Source organism: Pogoniulus pusillus, chromosome 4 (assembly GCF_015220805.1).
Source record: "Pogoniulus pusillus isolate bPogPus1 chromosome 4, bPogPus1.pri, whole genome shotgun sequence".
NCBI lineage: Eukaryota > Metazoa > Chordata > Aves > Piciformes > Lybiidae > Pogoniulus > Pogoniulus pusillus.
In genome coordinates, this window is record NC_087267.1 from 40,502,739 (window position 1) to 40,522,835 (window position 20,097).

General features: G+C 38.9%; 1 protein-coding gene across 7 annotated transcripts in view; it reads left to right on the forward strand.

Moving 5' to 3' along the window:
- Window positions 1-20,097, forward strand: part of USP6NL (USP6 N-terminal like) — a 155,793-nt gene that overhangs the window by 668 nt on the left and 135,028 nt on the right. For 2 of the 7 annotated variants that reach the window (XM_064142662.1, XM_064142666.1), the window contains exon 2: window positions 4,893-4,982. In XM_064142662.1, the coding sequence (XP_063998732.1) occupies window positions 4,979-4,982 (4 nt within the window). In that variant the 5' untranslated portion in view covers window positions 4,893-4,978. The other 5 variants (XM_064142664.1, XM_064142665.1, XM_064142663.1 and 2 more) reach the window with 5 other exon arrangements.

Genomic DNA, 20,097 nt, shown 5'->3' on the forward strand with positions numbered 1-20,097 from the left:
CTGGGGTGCTTCAGATGATTTAATTGCTAGCGCGGGGGTGTCTGTCTGCCCACTCTTCTGCTGGGGGGGGGGGACCAGTAGTGTGGGGGGAACTCTGAGAGGGCCGGCGCGGTACGAGGGGCAGTTGAGCGGAGTGTGCCGGGGAGCCCAAGGGAAGCCCTGTGGCGATGCCCCTGGGTCCTGTTGTAAAGCTTGAGTGAGGTGTGGCAGCGGGGGGTCCACCCCGGAGGAAGGGACCCCAGGCAAGGGGTGAGGGTCGCGCTCCCATCAAAGGAGTGGGGAGCTGCGGTGGCCTGGGCCTCCGCGATCAGAATGGAGGTGAGGCTGAGGCATGGGAGTCTCTGGAGGGAGGAGTGCTTGGAGGGGTCCTGGCTGTGGGTCGGACACCCCCTGGGCCCTTCCTGGGGGTCCTCTTTTCTGTCAGGGTGAGAGGCTGTACTAACCCCTGTAGGGAACAGAGAAGTTTTGAATGGCTGTACACTCGTTTTAACGTGAATTTCTGGCACTGCTGCTTTCTGTACCTGCTCCCTCCTGCTTTTTATGATAGTTGAGGTGTGTGGTGAAGAGTGCTAGGCTGAGTCGTGGTCTGAGACAGAGGAGTTCACAGTCTTGCGTGCTCCCCACAGGCTGCGCTACCAACAGACTTCAGTCTCCATAGCTCTCTCTTAGCGCTTGGTCTCTGCTGGGACTGTCAGCAGAAAAGCCAATGATCAGATGTTTTGGGTTCTTAGCGTGGTGTGGATGGTTGCCTGTTGGAAACCACCGAAGCCGCTCAGTTGTCAGCTGAATGAGAGTCAAGTTAAAATACAGTCGCCGAACTCTTGTACCAGTTGTTTGCCCTCATACGCTTGAGAATAACTTCTTTGTGCCGTTTTCTGCCTGGACAGCTGCACAGAAGCATTGCTATGAGGGCAGCCAGATTTGTAGCGTCCACTGGAATGACAGTGGAATGAAGGCGGACGCGCATCTGCCTCGTTCACAACAAATGCATTTTGTGGAGGATCAGCTCAATTAGAGCAACTCTATAAAATAATTGTTCTCTGTAGTTCTTTAGCTTGATGTGTACCCTGCAATCTAGAGCTGCAGTGTGACAGCCGAAACTCAAACTCTACTGGGCGGGTGTAGGCTTCATACGGCGGCCAATCAGCAGTGCCTGAAACTAAAAGCAGTTTGCTCCAGCTCTTTGTAGTGTAAATATTCCTGCTATGAACAAAGAGGAGGGTGTGTCGTTGTGCTTGTTTCATTTGTACTTCGATGTGCTTCCTCATTTGTGGCCAGTCAATGGTTTTGTGTAGGTTCTTAAACAGTAGTAGTCTTACTTTGTTGCGAATTTTGCATCTCTGCCCTTTTAGGCTGAGATGCTTCTAAGCTTGGTGCTATATTAGGAATCTTTATTATGTTCTTTTTAGTATCTGTGCTCTTAAGCGACTTAGTTTTACTTCTTTCTGACTTCTGTCGTAACTGATTATAACGTTGAAGTTAATTCGACTTGGATGTAGTGTAAAATAAGTATTTAGTAAAACTGCCTTTTAACCAGCTGTTCTGTTGCCCTCTGATTATATTGCATGGAAACCAGTAATTTCAGACTTAATGTTTTGCCAGCTAGCTGTCTATAAAACTTTAGAACATGTGCCTCTGAAATTTTGGTATCTGCTTCCTTTGAGGAGCCATAACGTTTTGGTTTAAAGAGGAAAGTAAGTGGCAGTAAAATCTGATCTGTGCCAGGCAGGCTGTCCTTAAACTACTTTGTCTTTGTATTTAAACAGTGCAGTTGGGTGCTGCTTCTGTGATTTCTGGTTCTTGGTAATCAGAGATGTAAATTCTTAATGTTAACTCCTTAACAATTAAGTTAAACAGGCACTACAATGATATACAGAGAAGACCTGAATCTTAATTGCCAACTGAATGGAGAATCTTTCTCTGGCTAGAGCCATAGTGCGTAGAATGCTGTAATTTACTTGCAGTGTGGCTCACATTAATTATCCTGAAACAGAGCACTGGGTAAAACAGACCTGGCATTAGGTGTGCAAGCAGATAACAATGAAATAGTAGTGTGCTTGAATTTAAAGATGTAAGGAGGCTTCCTCACTTCAGCTATTCCTTTCACATCTTAAGTAGTTTTGCAACTACTGTAGGACGTAGATGTGTGTTACTAGAGGAAATACTGGGTGGAACACAAGGGTGAACTCTTCAGGAAAAGAGAAAGATCAAAGGTATGTGTGCGAGGTTGGTGGTTTGGTTGCTTTCTTTTTAATATATAGTCTTGTTAATTGCACAGGAAGGCATGAAGGGCATCAAGTACTGTTTTGAATAAAAAGACAGTTTTTCCAAGATGGTGTCTTTCAGCAAGGCACTCAAGTAATTGCTTGTCTTTCTCTGTGGTGTGATAATAGCTGATAGAGTTTCTGTGCAGCAGAGAACCCTACAAAGAACTGAAATAAGCCAGGCTGTTGACTAAAGAGACCTAAGTGATAACTGTTTGGTTTCTAACACATATCCTTAGGAAAAGCGTCAATATTGCTGTGTAATAGGAAGTGCAGACTTTCTGACACTTGGCAGTGTTGACTTTTCCAGACTTTGCTATACTTAGTGCTGTTGCTATACATGAAATTATGGATAAGAGATAAAAGTTCCCTTTTATTAGGGACTTGAGCATTTTCCAGTAGTCAAGTAAATGGCCTTCTGCAAGATGATAAAGCTGCGAACAAGGGGAATTTACAAAGCAGATAGGCAGTGTTAATTTAAAGACCAAAACCTGAGTTTAACCTGGCTTTAAACATTAGCAATAGCTAAGCAAAGTATTTAGACACAGAAGGCAAGATAGAAGTAACATTTTATGGTTGGAAGTTGGAGCTCAAGCTGCTGAGGTGTGATGAAACATTCACTTTTCATGGCCATGATACATGTTTTTAGGTAGTACATAGCTGCTATATTATTCCCTACTCATTTCCTTAGTATTATATGACTAGATTTTCCTAAGTGATATGGTGCATAATTAAGCTATTATTAGCCTTAAGTAGTTTTCAGAACTGGTGCTTTGTTTTTTCCTAACGAACAGCCTTTTCCTGTACGTGCATCCAATGAAATGCTCTGTAATGAGATGTCTCTGAGGCCAAGTGTTATTAGCTCATATTTAGAAAACTGAGGTGAGACTATACCTTTGCCAATCAGGTTGAATGGGAGGCTCCAGCTTTCCAGCTGACTCTGCTAAAGATTGAAGAACAATTTGGGCCTGAAGATAGGATGGAGCTCTATTTAGAAATGCATTGGACCTAGGTTGAGGACCCATCTGTATGACGCATTTGATGTTCTTAACATAATAACTAATTAATCCAGTGAATAATTAAATGCCTTGCAAGTTACATTTGCTAATTTTGACATCAGTCATCAAAAGGAAGCTGACAAGTCTGCAGTTCTAATTATATGTTTTAATCAAACATTTTATTTTTGATTAGACAGTGTGCTTAAAAATTTAATTTAGCAGCTATACAGGACCTGCAATTCAAACTTCCTCAGTGATTGCACCATCTAATGGCTTTGTGTTCACCTGGGTTTTTTGGTAACATTTACTTATGTATTTCTTCAGGAGAATATATTTTTTTGCCTTTACTAAACCTCTTCCCCGTGTTGCTTTTTCAATTCAAAAGAAGTGGTTGTAATTTTTAGTCTGCAAAGGCTTCCTCTGGGGATTTGGATTTTTTAGGTGTGTGGGTGGTTTTAGTGTTCTTTGTATTTTTTGATAGGTGTGTTTTTACAAAACTGCTTTTAGCAGTTGATACGGGAACCTTTCTGTGATGTGAATCCAGTCTTGTGATAGTTTCTCTACTTCTTTGCCATGTTCTGTAAATCTGTAAATTGTATGCCAAGTCATAATTCAGAAAAAATCAGATCCCCCCCCCCCCCTTTTTTTTTTTAACATAGAGATCAGGTGAGTTGAGACTTGAAATATGAGTCAGCACAAGATAACTGACTGGATTAGCACAGGTGGTCAAGTTCAGCAAGATATAATTGGCTCTGAAGAGAGGAAATAAATCACATAATATTCCTTATTTCACAGAAACTCTATTTGTGCAGGTATTGCAAGAAAGCTCTTGCAAGATACACATTTGTGTTTTTTTCTTATCATCTCAGCCATGCAGAGAGGTTACTTTCATTTAACTGTTCTGCCAGACTTGTATAAATTTGCTTTTAGCAGCAGGATGGAGATTATATAACACCTTTTCCAAAGTGTGCTTGCTGTGCTGTCATTGCTGGTGATTAAGTCCTCTGTATTTCGCTTCAGGGAGAGCCAGGCATGTTGTTAGTGAATCCATATCTGCCCTATTTGGATATCTTTTTTTCTCTGTTTGGATTATGAATTGTCTGACCCAATGGTTTTCAGTTGCTAGAAACAGTAACTTTTTAAGGGTTGTTTTCAGAGGTTGTATTGGACACTGTTTCCAAGCCATGCTTGTTTAGTAAATGTGCTTGTTTACTGCTTGTATTTCAAAGAGTATCTTTTTAGTGCATCTTCTTGCTGGCTGAGATTTCCTAAGTGAAATGCTACCTTGATGGAATTTTTAGTTATTATATCCTTATTGCAGTCTTGCTGTTTTCAAAGTTAAGACGTAAGAATGTTGGTTATCTTTTGGGAGCAGTTACATTTTATAAACTTGTACAGGCATACAAGATTATAATATGAATGTTAAAGTACATGTTTTGAGTTTATGTGCTTGAAAATACATCCATAAGCAGTAAAATTCCTCAGCCATAAAAAATATGTCCTTGTGTTCTTTTTATCCTCTTTGATTAAAAAAAAAAAGGTATTAGGAGGGGCAGTTTATATAAAAACATTTATTCTAGTTATTTGAAGTTGAAAAAATGATTTGTCTCTGTTTTTCTGCCATCATCAGGACATGTATACCTCTGAGAAACCTTCTCCAACAAGATACCTTGCTTCAAGACCTCTCTTGGATTATATGCAGAGAAGTTTCCAGTCATGAGTGAGTAGATTTCTTTATTTAAGAAAAAAGAAATTCTTAGTTTGCTCTTGAGAAGAAATAAGCTTCTATAATGGGTTTTGGAAGGTGTTTTCATTCTGAGTTTCTCCTCAGTCCTTGAAAAATTACTAATAAAGCCAAAAATTGGCAGATGCTCTTCTAAACTTGCAAATTTTTGATCAATGTGTACCCTGTGAGACTTCTCTGTTGGTAGTCTAGTATGATTTTCAAGAAGGTGGTTTCTGGAACGAACTGATGTTTGCCTTTTTGCAGTATAACTAAAGCATTTAACCGACAGGAAAATGTCTTGGGTTTGCTGAGAACTCCAAAATATGTGACCAGCCAGTAAATTAAAATATCTGGTAAAAATCCAACATAAAATGAATGGACTTCATTTTGTGGCAAAAAATAAATATATTACTCAAATTCCAGTACAGCAGTCTGATCCCAGAAGAATTTTGGCATGTGTTGGAAAGATCTGAGCCATAGAAAACTGTGACTTAAGTTCTGTTTTGGTGGGGAAATAAATGGATGAAAGATACCAGAAGTTTTATCTTGAGTGTATCTGATGAGTAAGATAACCTCTTCTTTTTAAAGTTTTTAAAGTATTCAGAAGTTTTTGCAGATATGTGACTTCTTAATGTAATTCTTGGCAGCAACATTACTTATTTCTACATCTTGTAAAGCTAGAACTTCACATATGTAGGAACTATATTTATAGTGTAGCTTAGTTTCAGTGCAACTCCACTGAATCTGAAGAATGAGTATCTAGTTCATAGGATAATTATATCCTGTGTTAGTAAAATCATTACCTTTTCTGAGAGGAAGCAAGTAAAAAAAATTAGTTCAATATCCTGTCAAACTATATGAAAAATGACTGTTCTTGACATCTGGAAGGAAAACACAAACCCTATGAGGAGAGGCTGAGGGAGCTGGGCCTGTTTAGCCTGGAGAAGAGGAGGCTCAGGGGTGACCTCATTGCTGTCTACAACTACCTGAAGGGACATTGTAGCCAGGTGGGGGTTGGTCTCTTCTGTCAGACAATCAGGAACAGAGCAAGGGGACACAGTCTCAAGTTGTGGCGGGGGAAGTATAGGCTGGATGTTAGGAGGAAGTTCTTGCCGGAGAGAGTGATTGGCATTGGAATGGGCTGCCCAGGGAGGTGGTGGAGTCACCGTCCTTGGAGGCGTTTAAGAAAAGCCTGAATGAAGCACTTAGTGCCATAGTCTAGATGACTGAATAGGGCTGGGTGCTAGGTTGGACTGGATGATCCTGGAGGTCTCTTCCAACCTGGTTGATTCTATGAAAAAAGAATGATGAAAGAAATGCTTGCTAAATACAGCAAAGGGAAAACACACCAAAAAAAAAGGACTGAAAGAATTACTGAGTTCTAGGGTTCAGGCTTAGTAAAGCCAGACCTATTTTAGTATTATATAGAATTATACCTGGTTTCTCTTTTTATTTTGCTGTTCACACATGTTTACATTTTTATGTTTAAGTTAATTACTGTATTGCACAGATGGCAGCTTTACAGGTATCCAAATACCCTGATTTGTCAAACACTGCTGTAGTAACCTTCACTCTTTTTGTAGAGCATCATGTGTGCTGTCATTGCCTTATTTGCTATGTTTAGGACTATATATAACTAAGTCTTTTTGTCTTTCAATTCATAGTTGCTTTATTCAGTGTGATTCACCAAGGGGCTGCTATGATGTTGTTGATTTGAGTACAACAAGTACTATCATGACTGGAGGTAAAAACACCATTAGTTTTGGTGAGATTTTGACATGATTTTAGACTGAAGAGTTTACCTTTATATTAAGGAGAATGAAGAATGAAAGATAACACTCTGGCAAGACCTTTTATGGTGATTAATAATGTTATTCAAAGTACAATCTCTGAAAGGACACATCACAGCCTTGTGGTAAATTAGATGTTTAAGTCTATGTCAAGTGGTGGGCTTCAAGGGCACAGCAGAAATGCCTTGGCTTTCTGAAAATTACTCTTTAGAGAAGATATTTGTGTTCAGATGGTGTTGGGTTTCTTATTTTATGGTTTACTTAAGAGAAACTTGAAATATAAGCATAGTCTAAGTAATTTTAGGCTTCTCTCTACTGACTTCCTGAGTCTATAAGGTATTTATCATCTTACCAAGATGCATTTATTTGCATGCTTCTGTACATGTAAACTTATTCAGAACATCTGTGGGCACACAGAGTAGCTGTTCATGTTAAGTGATAGTAGTCTCTAGTATTCTGAACTTGTGCCTCACCTAGTGTAATTAGAACTGAAAAACTCGCTACATTGATTATTCAAAATGTGAGAATGTCAGACTTAACCATGACAGTCTATTAACAAACTCAGAATGCTGCTATGTGCAGACTGCGTTATAGAGTCCTACTTGTTACTGTCTGGCAATACATTTAATTTCCATCATTGCTTGTAAAAGGACTATTCCTGAATTTCAGTCCCAAAATACTTAAATCTCTTTTCTAATAACAGTCCTCTAACTTAATTCACTAGCCTAAAAAGTAGTTTTTACCTTATATTTGTCATTACAGCAGCTTATTACAGTATCACCAAGGTTGGAAGAGACCTCATAGCTCATCAAGTCCAACCTGTTACCACAGAGCTCAAGACTAGACCATGGCACCAAGTGCCATGTCCAATCCTGCCTTGAACAACTCCAGGGATGGCGACTCCACCACCTCCCTGGGCAGCCCATTCCAGTGTCCAATGACTCTCTCAGTGAAAAACTTTCTCCTCACCTCAAGCCTAAATTTCCCCCGACGTAGCTTGAGGCTGCGTCCTTTTGTTCTGGTGCTGGCCACCTGAGAGAAGAGAGCAACCTCCTCCTGGCTACAACCACCCTTCGGGTAGTTGTAGACAGCAATAAGATCTCCCCTGAGCCTCCTCTTCTCCAGGCTAAACAATCCCAGCTCCCTCAGCCTCTCCTCGTAGGGCTTGAAATAGGTTGTAGAAGCACCCATGTAATATCATGGTACTTAAGAACAACACCCTAATTTATTTTTAAGCAAATGATCAGTTTAAGTGTTTTTGAAAGCAGACAGAGGAAGTACAGTTGTAGAACTTCTAATAGTTCCTAGGCGTATACAGGTAAATGCATTGTGGCCTGTTGTACTGGATCTTCTCCTGTATTGGGGAATACTATCAACAGAATTATGAAGTCTGCCATTCATGGTAGTCTTCTAGTTGTTGGCACACTACAGAGGGTCTGAAAAGATGTTAAAACTGAAGCAGTCTCTGTTAAGGCATTTATTTCTGTGGCTTGCCTCTATAAATGTGTGTTTTCCTAAAGCAAGGTAAGAAAATTGCATTTCAAATCTTACTTTGTGTGTCCCTTGTGACAGTGACATCACATACTTAGAGGGTGGGCAAGAGTCTGCAGTGTAGCCAAGTTAGATTGTTTTGATTTAGTTTGTACTGGGAGAAGTCCTGGCTGGATGCAACCAGTGGTGTGAACCACAGAAAGTACTGGTTTCATATTCTGTGTTTTCTCCAGTTGTTGACATTTAGCTGCCAGAGATTGTGTGGTGTCATGATAAATTCTCATGAGTGTGAAGTGTGCTCTTCATGTTTGGGAGTTTTTCTGTGCTTTCTCCTTTGAAGAAAGGTTAGTAGAGTGAACTTACTTGAGTTGCTGCAGTGATCTCAGGTTGCAAACAACTAAACTAAATATTGTTGTGAAAAGCTGCTGACTTTTTTTTTTTCTCTTCAAATGTATAGGATGTTTTGTCAGCTTTTTATTATTATGCTGCCATAATGAATTGTACAGAGTAATTCTTTCCTGGCTTTGTCTTTCTGCTTTTACTTTTGTTTCCCACACCCTAAAACTCAACAGTGCACACAGTCGGGAAGTTAACCTGCTATTCTTCATACTTCAGTATTATCCCTAGTGTTTTTTGTGACTGACTGAGGATAGGAGTGCTTCTTGTGTGTTTGAAGAGATGCTATGTAATATAATCTTGTACCTTGAAATTGGTCAGTGTGGCCTGGTAAGGAGGTGGGAAGCTTCTTGCTTCACCAGTTGAAATCAAAACCTCAGTGGTGTGATTAAAGACTTACCCTGTCTGATGGTTGGTTAGTTGTCTTGACCTCTCATTATAGCTGGCTTTCTAGCTTGTATTCAGAGGTGCTTTTGGGTTTTGTCAATTCTTAAAACAAATGAAAAACTCCCTTACTTTTGAGTTCTGGTCATGTGTGTAAAGTAATAGTTTTGGCTGTTCATTTCTCTGCTCAAGAGCAATAAACTTGAGAGTTAAAATAAAGCTTCCCAGGGTAGGAAAAGTTTGTCTTGTGAGGGCTGGCTCATTTTTTACCCTTCACTTCCTGTCTCCTCTTTTTTTGCCAGAATGAATTTGCAGTGAATTGAGGACCAGGTCAGACTGTTCATAAAATAAATCCTGAGAAATGGACAGTTTCTGGTGGTTTACACTACAAAGTGTGAGGTAGCTCTGCCTTTTGTGTGTTTTGGGGCAATGTGTTGCAAATAACAGAGCTGACTGATACAATCTAAAAGGCTTTTTAGTCACCAGTTCTTTGCAATGAGCTGAGACAGAAAGCAGTGAAGAAGACTTAAGTTCTGATTTATACATAAACTAGAATACTTTGAAAGGGAAGCTTAGAAGGAAGGCAGAATACCTCTGTAGTGAACTATAACAATGAATAGCTGAAAGCCATCAGATTAGCATGTAACATAATAAGTGTGTCTTTAGTTTTCAACCACAAAACCTGAAAACCCATTCATAAAATGCAAGTTTGGAGGTAGAGTATCTGAAATATTTCCTTTAAATAATTGTTCTGATTTCCCAACACTATCATCTAATCTTTCTAAGTATTGTGATGTGAGGAAATAAAGAAAAGCTACAATCTCCTAAATGATCTTTACTGAAATTTGAAATAGTGATTCTTTATGAAAAGCTGAAGATGTGAATGCTAAAGAACTGTGAAAAATAGGGGAGAGTTGAAAGGGGTTAGTTTAAAGATTTGGGATATGTTTAAAACATTTAAAGAGTTAACTAACAATAACTTGAGTATTGTGTCCAGTTCTGGGCTCCTTAATTCAAGAGAGATATTGAGGTGCTGGAATGTGTCCAGAGAAGGGTGACAAAGCTGGTGAGAGGCTTGGAACACAGCCCTGTGAGGAGAGGCTGAAGGAGCTGGGGATGTTTAGCCTGATGAAGAGGAGGCTCAGGAGTGACCTCATTGCTGTCTACAACTAGGAGGTTGAAGGCAGGTGGAGGTTGGTCTCTTCTCCCAGACAACCAGCAACAGCACAAGGGAACACAGAACACAGTCTCAAGTTGTGCTGGGGGAAGTATATGCTGGATGTTCGGGGGAAGTTCTTGCCAGAGAGTGATTTGCCTTTGGAATGGGCTGCCCAGGGAGGTGGTGGAGTTACTGTCCCTGGAGGTGTTCAAGCAAAGACTGGATGAGGCACTTGGTGCCATGGTCTAGATGAGTGGATAGGGCTGGGTGCTAGATTGGACTGGTTGATCTTGGAGGTCTCTTCCATCCTGGTTGATTCTGTGATTCTAATAACTCCCCCTGCAATTCGACTATCTATAAAAGAATGACACCCACATGATAGTGAAAATAGTAAGTTGCTGTATATTAATGTCCTTATAAAAATGCTTTGACTCATAACGTGAACATTTGTCTTATGTTTCCTCTATTTTATTTTGAAACTAGGTGATTTTTTTTTACCACTGCACTTAATTGCAGTGACACACATGAGCACTTGGATCAGAAGCAGTAGCATAGTAACTTTTTAAGTGGGAGAAAGAAACACGAAAAATACATGTATTCAAAGTTGTTTGGCTTCTGAACCTAGCAGCCAAGAGAAGTGTTTACTGTTCTTGGTCTTGCTTCACTGTTATTCTTCTGTGTCCTCTTAACTTCTCATACCTGTTTTCTTCAGTCATTCCTATTAATACTGTATTAACTGGCTGGGTCTTTGCTGTAGTGCACTTGAAGCGAGAGCAGGACACACGCTGTCAGCAAGCATGCTGGAGAGAGGAACTGACCTCTGAATCTACTTTTTAAGTCAGAAAAATAAGCTACAGAAACTTGTACGGACTAGAGGAAAAGCTCTGAGTAAAGTTGAATTTCATTAGAAACGTCTGGACTGTAGGAGCCAAGGCTGAATTTTGGCTCTTTAAAATTTTATGACCTAGTTAAAATGTTGCCCTTGCCAACAGGATCCTTTCACTGTCTGAATTCCTGCATTCTTCCTTGTTTCAGGAGCATTCGTGAGGTTGGTTTTAATTGGGTGTGCTCTTCAAGCTGTTTACTGCATAGCTGCATAAATGGTTGTGCAGGGGTGAGAATAAGTGGTCGATGAGTGAGACTGTCCTGTCCAGTGGTATTGCTGTTCTTCTCTTACTTGAAGTCTAAGTTGTTTAGGAATGTAGTCATCTTAGGCTTCCTCCATACTAAGTGAGGAGAGGCATCTCCAGAGGGCTGATGAGATCTCTGGTGACCCAGTTTCTGACCAATGCTATAATTACAGTGCTCCTTTAAATATAGAGGATGCATAAGTTGCAATAAAATACAACCCCAGATGCTTTACATGCAGTGAAGCAATGCACCACGTTGATGAAATGGAGCCATGTTAGGAGATAGCTACTTCTTTCTTTAAGATTCACATTTTATGATGTTGGATTTCTTCTTATAAATTCCATAATGATGAAACTCCTAGGACCTTATGACTTGTTTTTTTGCTGGGAGTACAGCTATGTAAATATGTCAGAACACAAAGCTTTTTGAAATTCATCTATATTTGAACAGATTATTCAGATTAATTTTTTTTCTCATAATATTTTGGTTTTAATTACCTCAGGATATGTAGGACAGGTAGGTTGTGGCTTTCCACTTAGAATTTATTTCTAGGTTGAAGAAGACAGCAAGTATTTTTAGTTTAGTTCTGTCACTTTTAAACTGAAAGAAGTAAGTCTTCACTCTTTGTAGACCAAAGTCACATTTTCTTTCATTCTTAAGCTTTGCAGGAGGTTACAGCTACCAAAAATGCATTTTTCACATTCAGACATTGTGCTTCCAGGTGACATCTTCAAATTCAGTGGCCTCACTTTCTGTAAGGCTTTGTCAGCATACAGGTATTGCGTAGTCTTTACTGTTTCATTAAAATTGGTTTATGTTTAGTAAAGCTAATTTATAAACCAAACTGTTTGCATGTATTTCAAATACATTTATTGAACATTCAAAAAGCTGGGTCGTTGCTTTGTTTCTTTTTGGTGAAGGGACCTTCAAAGCTATCTTCCTTCAGTTGAGCTTTCTCTGTGTGAGTTTAAATCGATGGTCGAATTGATGTGGCTTCTGTAAATAAAATTAGTGCAGCATGGCACCTACATTTAACTCAAGGTACTTCTATTTGGGAACCAAAGTGTCGGCACTAACAGGAAACTGTTCTTAGATTTGAACTGACAGGAGAGTAGTAGCAGGAACATCACTGCTTTGGAGGACCAGCCTTTTTTAATGTACACACTTACTGCTCCCTGAGCATGTCCATTTTAGACCCTTGCACTTTATTTCTTCATATTTGCAACAAAAAATGATGTTGCATTCTTTATTTTATGACACACTAACTCTGCATCCAAAGCAGAAAAGTTTGTTTATAATGCTAATTTAAACATAATTATATGTTATAGTTACATTACATATTTTATGTAAGTATTTATGTTAGAAACCGTATACTTAAACTAGAAAAAGAATGGTTCTATATTCTCTGTATCAATTATCTTTCTGAATTTGCCTACCTCTCACAGTTTTGAATGGTGGCTGGTAAGGACCATTAATAATTACCATGAATTACCACGACTAATTGGTGTACACAGGTACTTGCCTTTGGCATGATAATAGTCTCCTGTTGCAGGTTTTTTTCTTTCTTTAGATAAATCTTTGTCTTTGGGCCTATCTCTGCATTCTTTTTAGGTAGCATGTTGCACAATAATGCCTTTATTATGGATCTTTGGTACTCTTGCCTCAGAGTAAATAGCAAGAACACTGTAACCTTGTTCTCTGGAATGAGTATTAAGTGTCCACCACTATGTAAGCAATTCATATTTCTGGAGTCCTATTCATCCTGTGATAAGTTGATGGTGGTGTTTAAGTACATTGCACAATGGGAAAAATGCAGATACAGCTAAAATACAAATGAAAAGCAAGAGCTGTGTTTGGGCATACGCACCCCTCTTTGCTTAAGGCACTATGTAGACACATAACAATGTTCTGGTGTCTGCAGGAGCAGCTTTCTAGAGGCTAAGATTGCCAGTGGTATTATAATTTCTTACTGAGTTACAGAATTCACAAAACATTGAAAGAATCAGATAAAGGATCAGAAATGGGGTGAAGAACTGTTCAACAACAGTGTTAGGTGAGGTATCAAGAGTACTTTCTTTGCCTATTGTGAGTCATGCTCTCCCTTTTCATACAAATGATTGAATAATATGCACCACTGTGTTGAAAAAGTGAAGCTGTTGCTACTCATTAGTGTAACTTTATAATATGTAAGAAAAACAAGTGAGCTGCAGCCTTATTTTTTGTTATATTTATGGTCATATTCAAACTAAGCACCAGACTTGCAAGATGTGTAGTTATTTTAAGCTAAAATGACTGTATTTTAACTACTCTGACATTCTTTAACCAATTTTTGCTAGGAAGCAACTAGTTTTGATTTGTAGCATGGATGGAAAATATTTGGGGTTGTTGCCATAAATAATGGGGTTGTGCAAGCAATCCCACCAGGATTACTGGCTTCGTGACTGGCTCTGTGTTTGTTTAAATGTAAGATGTTTTCTTTATTTAAAGTATGCAGTATGTCCTTCTAGTGTTTAAAGGATAGTTGCAGATGTTTCTATAAACAGAGTAGCTGCACTTAGGTGACAGCCTATCAATCAGCTGATTATAAGGTTTGTTTAGTGTCTCCTTGCAAGAGAGTCACCTATAATTAGGAGATTTCAATTCTTAAAATTGTGGGAAACTGACAAGATAGTGCTGGAATTTTTTTTCAAGGCTGTAGCTGTGTCTGTACCTACCCTGCTCATAATTTCTAAAGTGAACAGGAGGCTGGGCAGTTCTTCTTCCATGCTGGTGTGGGAAGCTGGTATGTTATGGTTTCTTCTTCTTTTCTCCCTTTTTTTCTCCCTTTCCCCCCCTGTCTTACTTCCCTCTATTTTATTCCATGTAGTGTAATTATTGTCTGGATTGGAAGGCATGCCAACATGGCAATGTGGAATCTGCAGTGGTTTTGGCTGGTGCAATCATTAATCTAATAGATCACTAAAATAAAAGGGCTCTTTGTTTTAATATAGCACTTGGGTTTGCCATAGGAGAGGATTCTTGAATGCAGGCTTTCTGTTTTACCCTTGAAAAGCTCTTTGAAAAATCTTTCTAGTAGATATCCCCGGTAGAGTGCTGAAAAGCTCACTCAGAGAGAGCTCTTTTGAGCAGTGGTCAGATTTCCTAGGATTTTTAGAGGCATAGGGAAAGAAGTCTCTCACAGAATGGGTTCTGTTGCATTCAGCAGGAAGCTTTTTCTTTCTCTTCGTTCTCTGTCTTCTTAGTTAGAATTTTGTACAGCATTGTATGGGGAGTTTTATTTTGTAATGCTATTTCTTAAGTTGTACAAATGCTATAATGACCTAACTCTAATTCCATGTCTTCCTTCAAACTTACTTTTTTGGAAGTGATGTTTATCAGCTACAGCTCTTTGTTCATATCAGTGATTCTGTGCTACAGCTGTATTTTGTGTCCAGGGTGTTTTACAGACCCTGCTTGCCTTGTGTGCTTCAGAGCAGTTACATTACACATCGCTTTATATCTGACTGTAAAAACTTGACAACCTTTTAGATTCTTCCCTCACCTCTGCCCCAATTACAGCAAATTACTGTAAGAGTGTTTGAAGACCACTGTGGGGTTGATCTTGGAGGATTTGAGAGGAAAACATAAGTTTGTAGTTTGCCTTGAGAAGATTATGTACAAACTGAACAGTGTCAGTTTTGCTTTTTGTTTCCTCTCTGCTTCCTTGCCTCACTGTATTCTTCTATTGCAGAAGCAGAGACAAAAATAGCTGTAATTTTTACTTGATGTAGTATGCCTTTTTTTAGAGCAAAGGCTAAGGAGTCACTTTTAGTGACCTTTCAATATTTGTTTATTCTTCATGCATTAAAACAAACTAAAATTAATAGTATTTAAGTGAAACTCCCTGTAGGGCTTTTCAGAAGTTTGTTGTTCTTGTGTTGGTGTTTTTGTTTTTGTTTTGTTTAAACATACATCAGGCATTAAATGAAACTTCTGTTTTGGAGAGCTAACTCTTAATTCATGGCTTTGTTTAATGCTGCATATTCAGTAGCCATACAAGGGCAAATAGTGGCTTTTTATGATGAAGTCTCAGCAACAGTGCATAAGGGAAGGGCAGCTGACATCATCTACCTGGACCTGAGGAAGGCATTTGACTCTGTCCCACATGCCATCCTGGTCACCAACTGGAAAAACATGGACTTGATGGGTGGATCACTGCTGGATAAGGAATAGGCTGGATGGTCACATGCAGAGAGTGGTGATCAACAGCACAATGTCCACCTGGAGACCAGTGCCAAGTGGTATCCCTCAGGGGTCAGTGCTGGGTCTAGAGCTGTGTAACATCTTTGTCAGCAACATGGACAGAGGAATTGAGTGCACCCTCAGCAGGTTTGCAGATGACATCAAGCTATGTGGCACAGTTGACTTGCTAGAGGGCAGGGATGCCATCCAGAGGGACCTGGACAGGCTGGAGAGGTGTGCCCAGGCCAACCTCATGACATTCAACAAGGCCAAGTGTAAGGTCCTGCACCTGGGTTGGTGCAGTTCCAAGCACAAATCCAGATTGGCTGGCAAATGGCTGGAGAGCAGTCCTGCGGAAAAGGACCTGGGGGTGTGGGTTGATGAAAAGCTCAACGTGAGCAGGCAATGTGCAGGCACAGCCCATCCAGCCAACATTCTCCACAGTTACAGACAGAATATTTACTGTTCTCTATATTCTACAGCTTTCTCTCTGCCAAAATTTGGACTGTCTCACTAGGGCATGTTCAGTTACTCTGTCTTGGCTCTGCTAATAGGTAAGACATTCTCTGTGTGGATGTTTGATTATCTTGAAGAATAAAGAAGCCTGTTTCCTTGTGCTGCTTCCTACCTGTTGCTAGTGTAGTTTATCTGCAGGCAGTGTTGCTAAGATGCCCAGGTGTTTCCCTCATTTTTTTCATTGATGAGGGAATAGGAAATCTCTATTTTAGTAGCCAAGGTGTGTGTATACTTTATGGGAAATAGGATTGGTTATGAAGCAAGTGTGACCTGCTAGTTACAGTGCACTACTAAGTAAATCCATTCATACAGAGGCAAAGCAGTAAAATCCATAAAGATAGCCACAACCAGACACGTAGCTAGAATACATGTAACTTAAATATAACTCTGTTATTAAGTAGTCATGGGTAGCATGACTGCTATATTCAAATGTAGAGCTTGGATATTTGAAATACTTTAGTTTAAAATATGTTTTGAAAGCCTGTGTTTTCTGAGTGGATATCCGAGGACAGCAGGAGATTGAAGTCTGAAAGTGAGCAGTTTTAGTGCCTTACATTAGAACACAACCCAAATAAGCAAGCAGACCCAGGTGCAATTTCTTTCAGAGGAGGGTGGATCTATGTGACCTTCAGGCTAATACTCTTTGGTAATTTAAGTGCTAAATTCTTTCTTCCCTCACATGTGTCCCTTCAACAGTTGTTTTCATCAGTAGGTAAACTACATTTGTGGGACCAGATACTTCTTTAATCTTAGATTAGCCTACTGCAGAGTACTAGAGGACTTGTTTGAAAAATGTTACTGCAGAGAGAGAAAGCAAATAGTCTATGGTCTGGCTATACAAATTAAGCCTGCAAATACATGGGCTTAATAAAAGTATTGTGTATTTTGCAGTGGAGTAATAAAAGTTTGATAGTCTTCCTGGTGGCTGTGTACAGCTGCATTTTATTACTTGGATCAAATATCTACGTAGAAATATCACATACAGTAAAGGATTTAATCATGGTAACAAATAGTGATACACAGAATTGCGTAGCTTTTCTTCAAGGAGGTAAGAAGTTGTTGATCTCACTTACCTTTTCAACAGGAAAACCAAGTAAGGGTCTGAGTTAAAAAGCAAGTTTCAATCTTTTTCTCTGCTGAACACACATTTATCACCTTTGCCAGATTAGTGAGTTTGACTGCAGTATTGAAACATCATAATTTTGGTTTTTTGTTTAATATTGAAAAAAGGTCTTTTAACTAGAATGACTTTTTTTCTGCATCCTTAGGGTTGGCAGAATATTTAATTATCATTTAGCTTAAGATAGCTTTGGATTTATACTACAGCCATGACTCAAATCCAGGAATGTAAAATTGCTACATATGCTATTTGGAATGCTGCATGTGCAGGAAAGGCTGCTTGTTGTGTGGAAAAATATTTTGACTTTCCTGTTGTGATAATTATAACTTCAGAAATGTTTGGGGTTTTTTTTTTTGAGACTTCTGATATGGAACTTTTGTCTCTAATTATCGTTTACAGCTAAAAGTGTATAAAGACTTTGACTGCAATATGAGGGTGACTGAGAAATTCTGTGGGGTGTGTGTGTTTACTGAAATGAGGTCTTGTACTAACAAATTCTTCCTCCTCTTAAAAAATCAGAGTTAAAATGGGGAAAATTCTATTTGTTTTGATGCCTTCTTTGCTTACTAATACTTAGGCTGGTAGTGTGCTAGTGCTAGGTGTGACTTTATTTATTAGTGTGTCTTTATAGTGGCCTTTTGCCCTTTGAAGGGCATAGATGTGCGAGAGAGGAGAAAGAAATAGGCTAATTTTGAAGAGCCATAATAATCTGTGGCTCTGTAGTTACTCTTTGTCATAACATCTATGTTGCTTGCTTAATCCTAATCACATAGTCCCAAAAGACTGAAGTAATTTGCTTGGATCCAAGGAGTTCTGCACCTAATAGCCTAAGTTATTTAATCAGTGAAGGCTTGTCAAAAGGAATGTATAAGAGTTACTGAAGGCCCTTTAAACTGTTGTTAAACAGTGTAGTTTAGATGCACTGGTATGTCTAAATTTGATGGTGAAGTTTGTCAGAAGATGAAGTGGTGCCTTTATTTTATTTGTGAAGGTGCTAGGTATGAAACATCTATTAGGAGGTAAAAAATGAACTATACATACATGCATAATTTGGGGTTTATATCAAGATGTATTTGAACAGAAACTTCTGATACTCATCTCCATTAGTGTCTGATGTCTGTTATCAGGAGGGTAATAAAACTGATCTACATGGGCAGTTACTTTGTCTTCATTGTGGCTCCCTGGGAAAGCTGCCATCTATCTTGTTATAATCTAGATCCACTTGCAGAGTGTGTTGTAGCAAGAGCTAAGGGATAAAAGCTAATGTGAATTGAGTAAGAAGGATAACAGTAGGAGTATTGTGCAGTGATGGGATTTTGCAACGTGTAGTTTCTTTCACTGTGCAATAATGTCTGCTGAGTGTAGCCCTATTCTCCTGTCTTCCCCTTTCCCTGTTTTAAAGCTTTATTTTCTTTTGATTCGTAAGTTTTTGTCTGGAACAGGCAGAACTAATTTCATTAACCATTTATTGAAGTTATCCATCGTCATCTTAAATTAAATGAGTAGCTTTTCTTGGATGTTTAAAGTAGAAAGCAGAAGAGCCTTACAAACATGTGAACAAATGCCTTTCATCTGCTTTAATCAGCATTCACTTAGATAGCTTTCTGTTAAAATTATTTATTACTTCTCCAGCCCCTAGATCATACTTCCTTCTGCTCCCAAGAAGATTTCTTTTTAAGGACGGACATATGTCTGCATCAGTTTGTTTAAAAGCACCAGCCATACTCTCATGCTTTGGAATGTGTAACAAAAATGTAGAAGAAAGCAAAGTATTCCAAAACTAATGCAAATTCTGTTGAATTAAGCAGCTACTGACATTTACTGTCTCTGTAGGACCATTCAGAGGGTATTTATTTATTTACTTTTATGAATGCTTTGCAGAATGCACAGCCAAAGGCAGTTATCTGTGAAAGAAGAATGCTTTGAATAGTGAGTAGAGTCTTACCACTACTGCAAACATTTTCACAGTGAAGGCTACCAGAATTCCATGTATGATTTCTTGTGAGCATTAGATTTTCTTCTTCTGTATTTTCCACAATTCCCTTCAGTGCATTACTCTCAAAGAGTAATCTGTAGAAAGTAATGAGGATCAGAATTGGAAGTTTCAGAGATTTATGGGGAGGGTGAGTTATTGATCTGAGACTCTAGAATTCTCCTATTCCAGCTACAGTAGATTATTTAAAACTTAATGGAAACTGTAAGCTTCAGTTCATTGATGGGAGAATTAATTCAAAATATTAGTGAGAAAGGATAGATAACCTACTTTCTAGCTCCTGTAGTAAAAAAATTGCATCATGATATATTGCCCATCTTGGAGGTCAGTGCCTATTTATTTTGAGGTATTGATTTGAAGACCAACTGTGACAGGAAAAGTCAGAGAGGAGTATTATAAACCTAAATGTTTCTATTTATGCTTAAGGTGTTATGGGAACCTCACTGCTAGGTAGACTTTATCTGAATTTAGTATTTATTGTAAGAAATATGCAGGGTTTTTTGACCTCACTATGCAAATGTTCTTTCCACTTGATATTTAAAGAATCTTTTCCTGACCTTATTTTTATTTCCTTAGTCCTTTATACTGATCTATTGTTGAAAACTTTTCTCTTGGTTATGAAATAATTGTTCCTTCTGATAATAAAATTTGCTTTATTTTCTGAGCCCATTTGCTAAGATGGGAGGCTTGAAGATGAAGCAATTCTGCTGTTTCTGAAACAGCAGTTTTCAAAGGAAACATTGAGATAGGGCATTAAGTACAGCTGCCCTCACTGTTGCTAGTACTCAACTGTTTATAGCCCTTGTTTCCAACAACCCTACTGACTTTGTCCCATGCTGAAGTGCCATCTGTATTTCACAGGTGTGGAAATGAGAGTCCAAAGAGCAAATGGACCCCCGCTCTTGTAA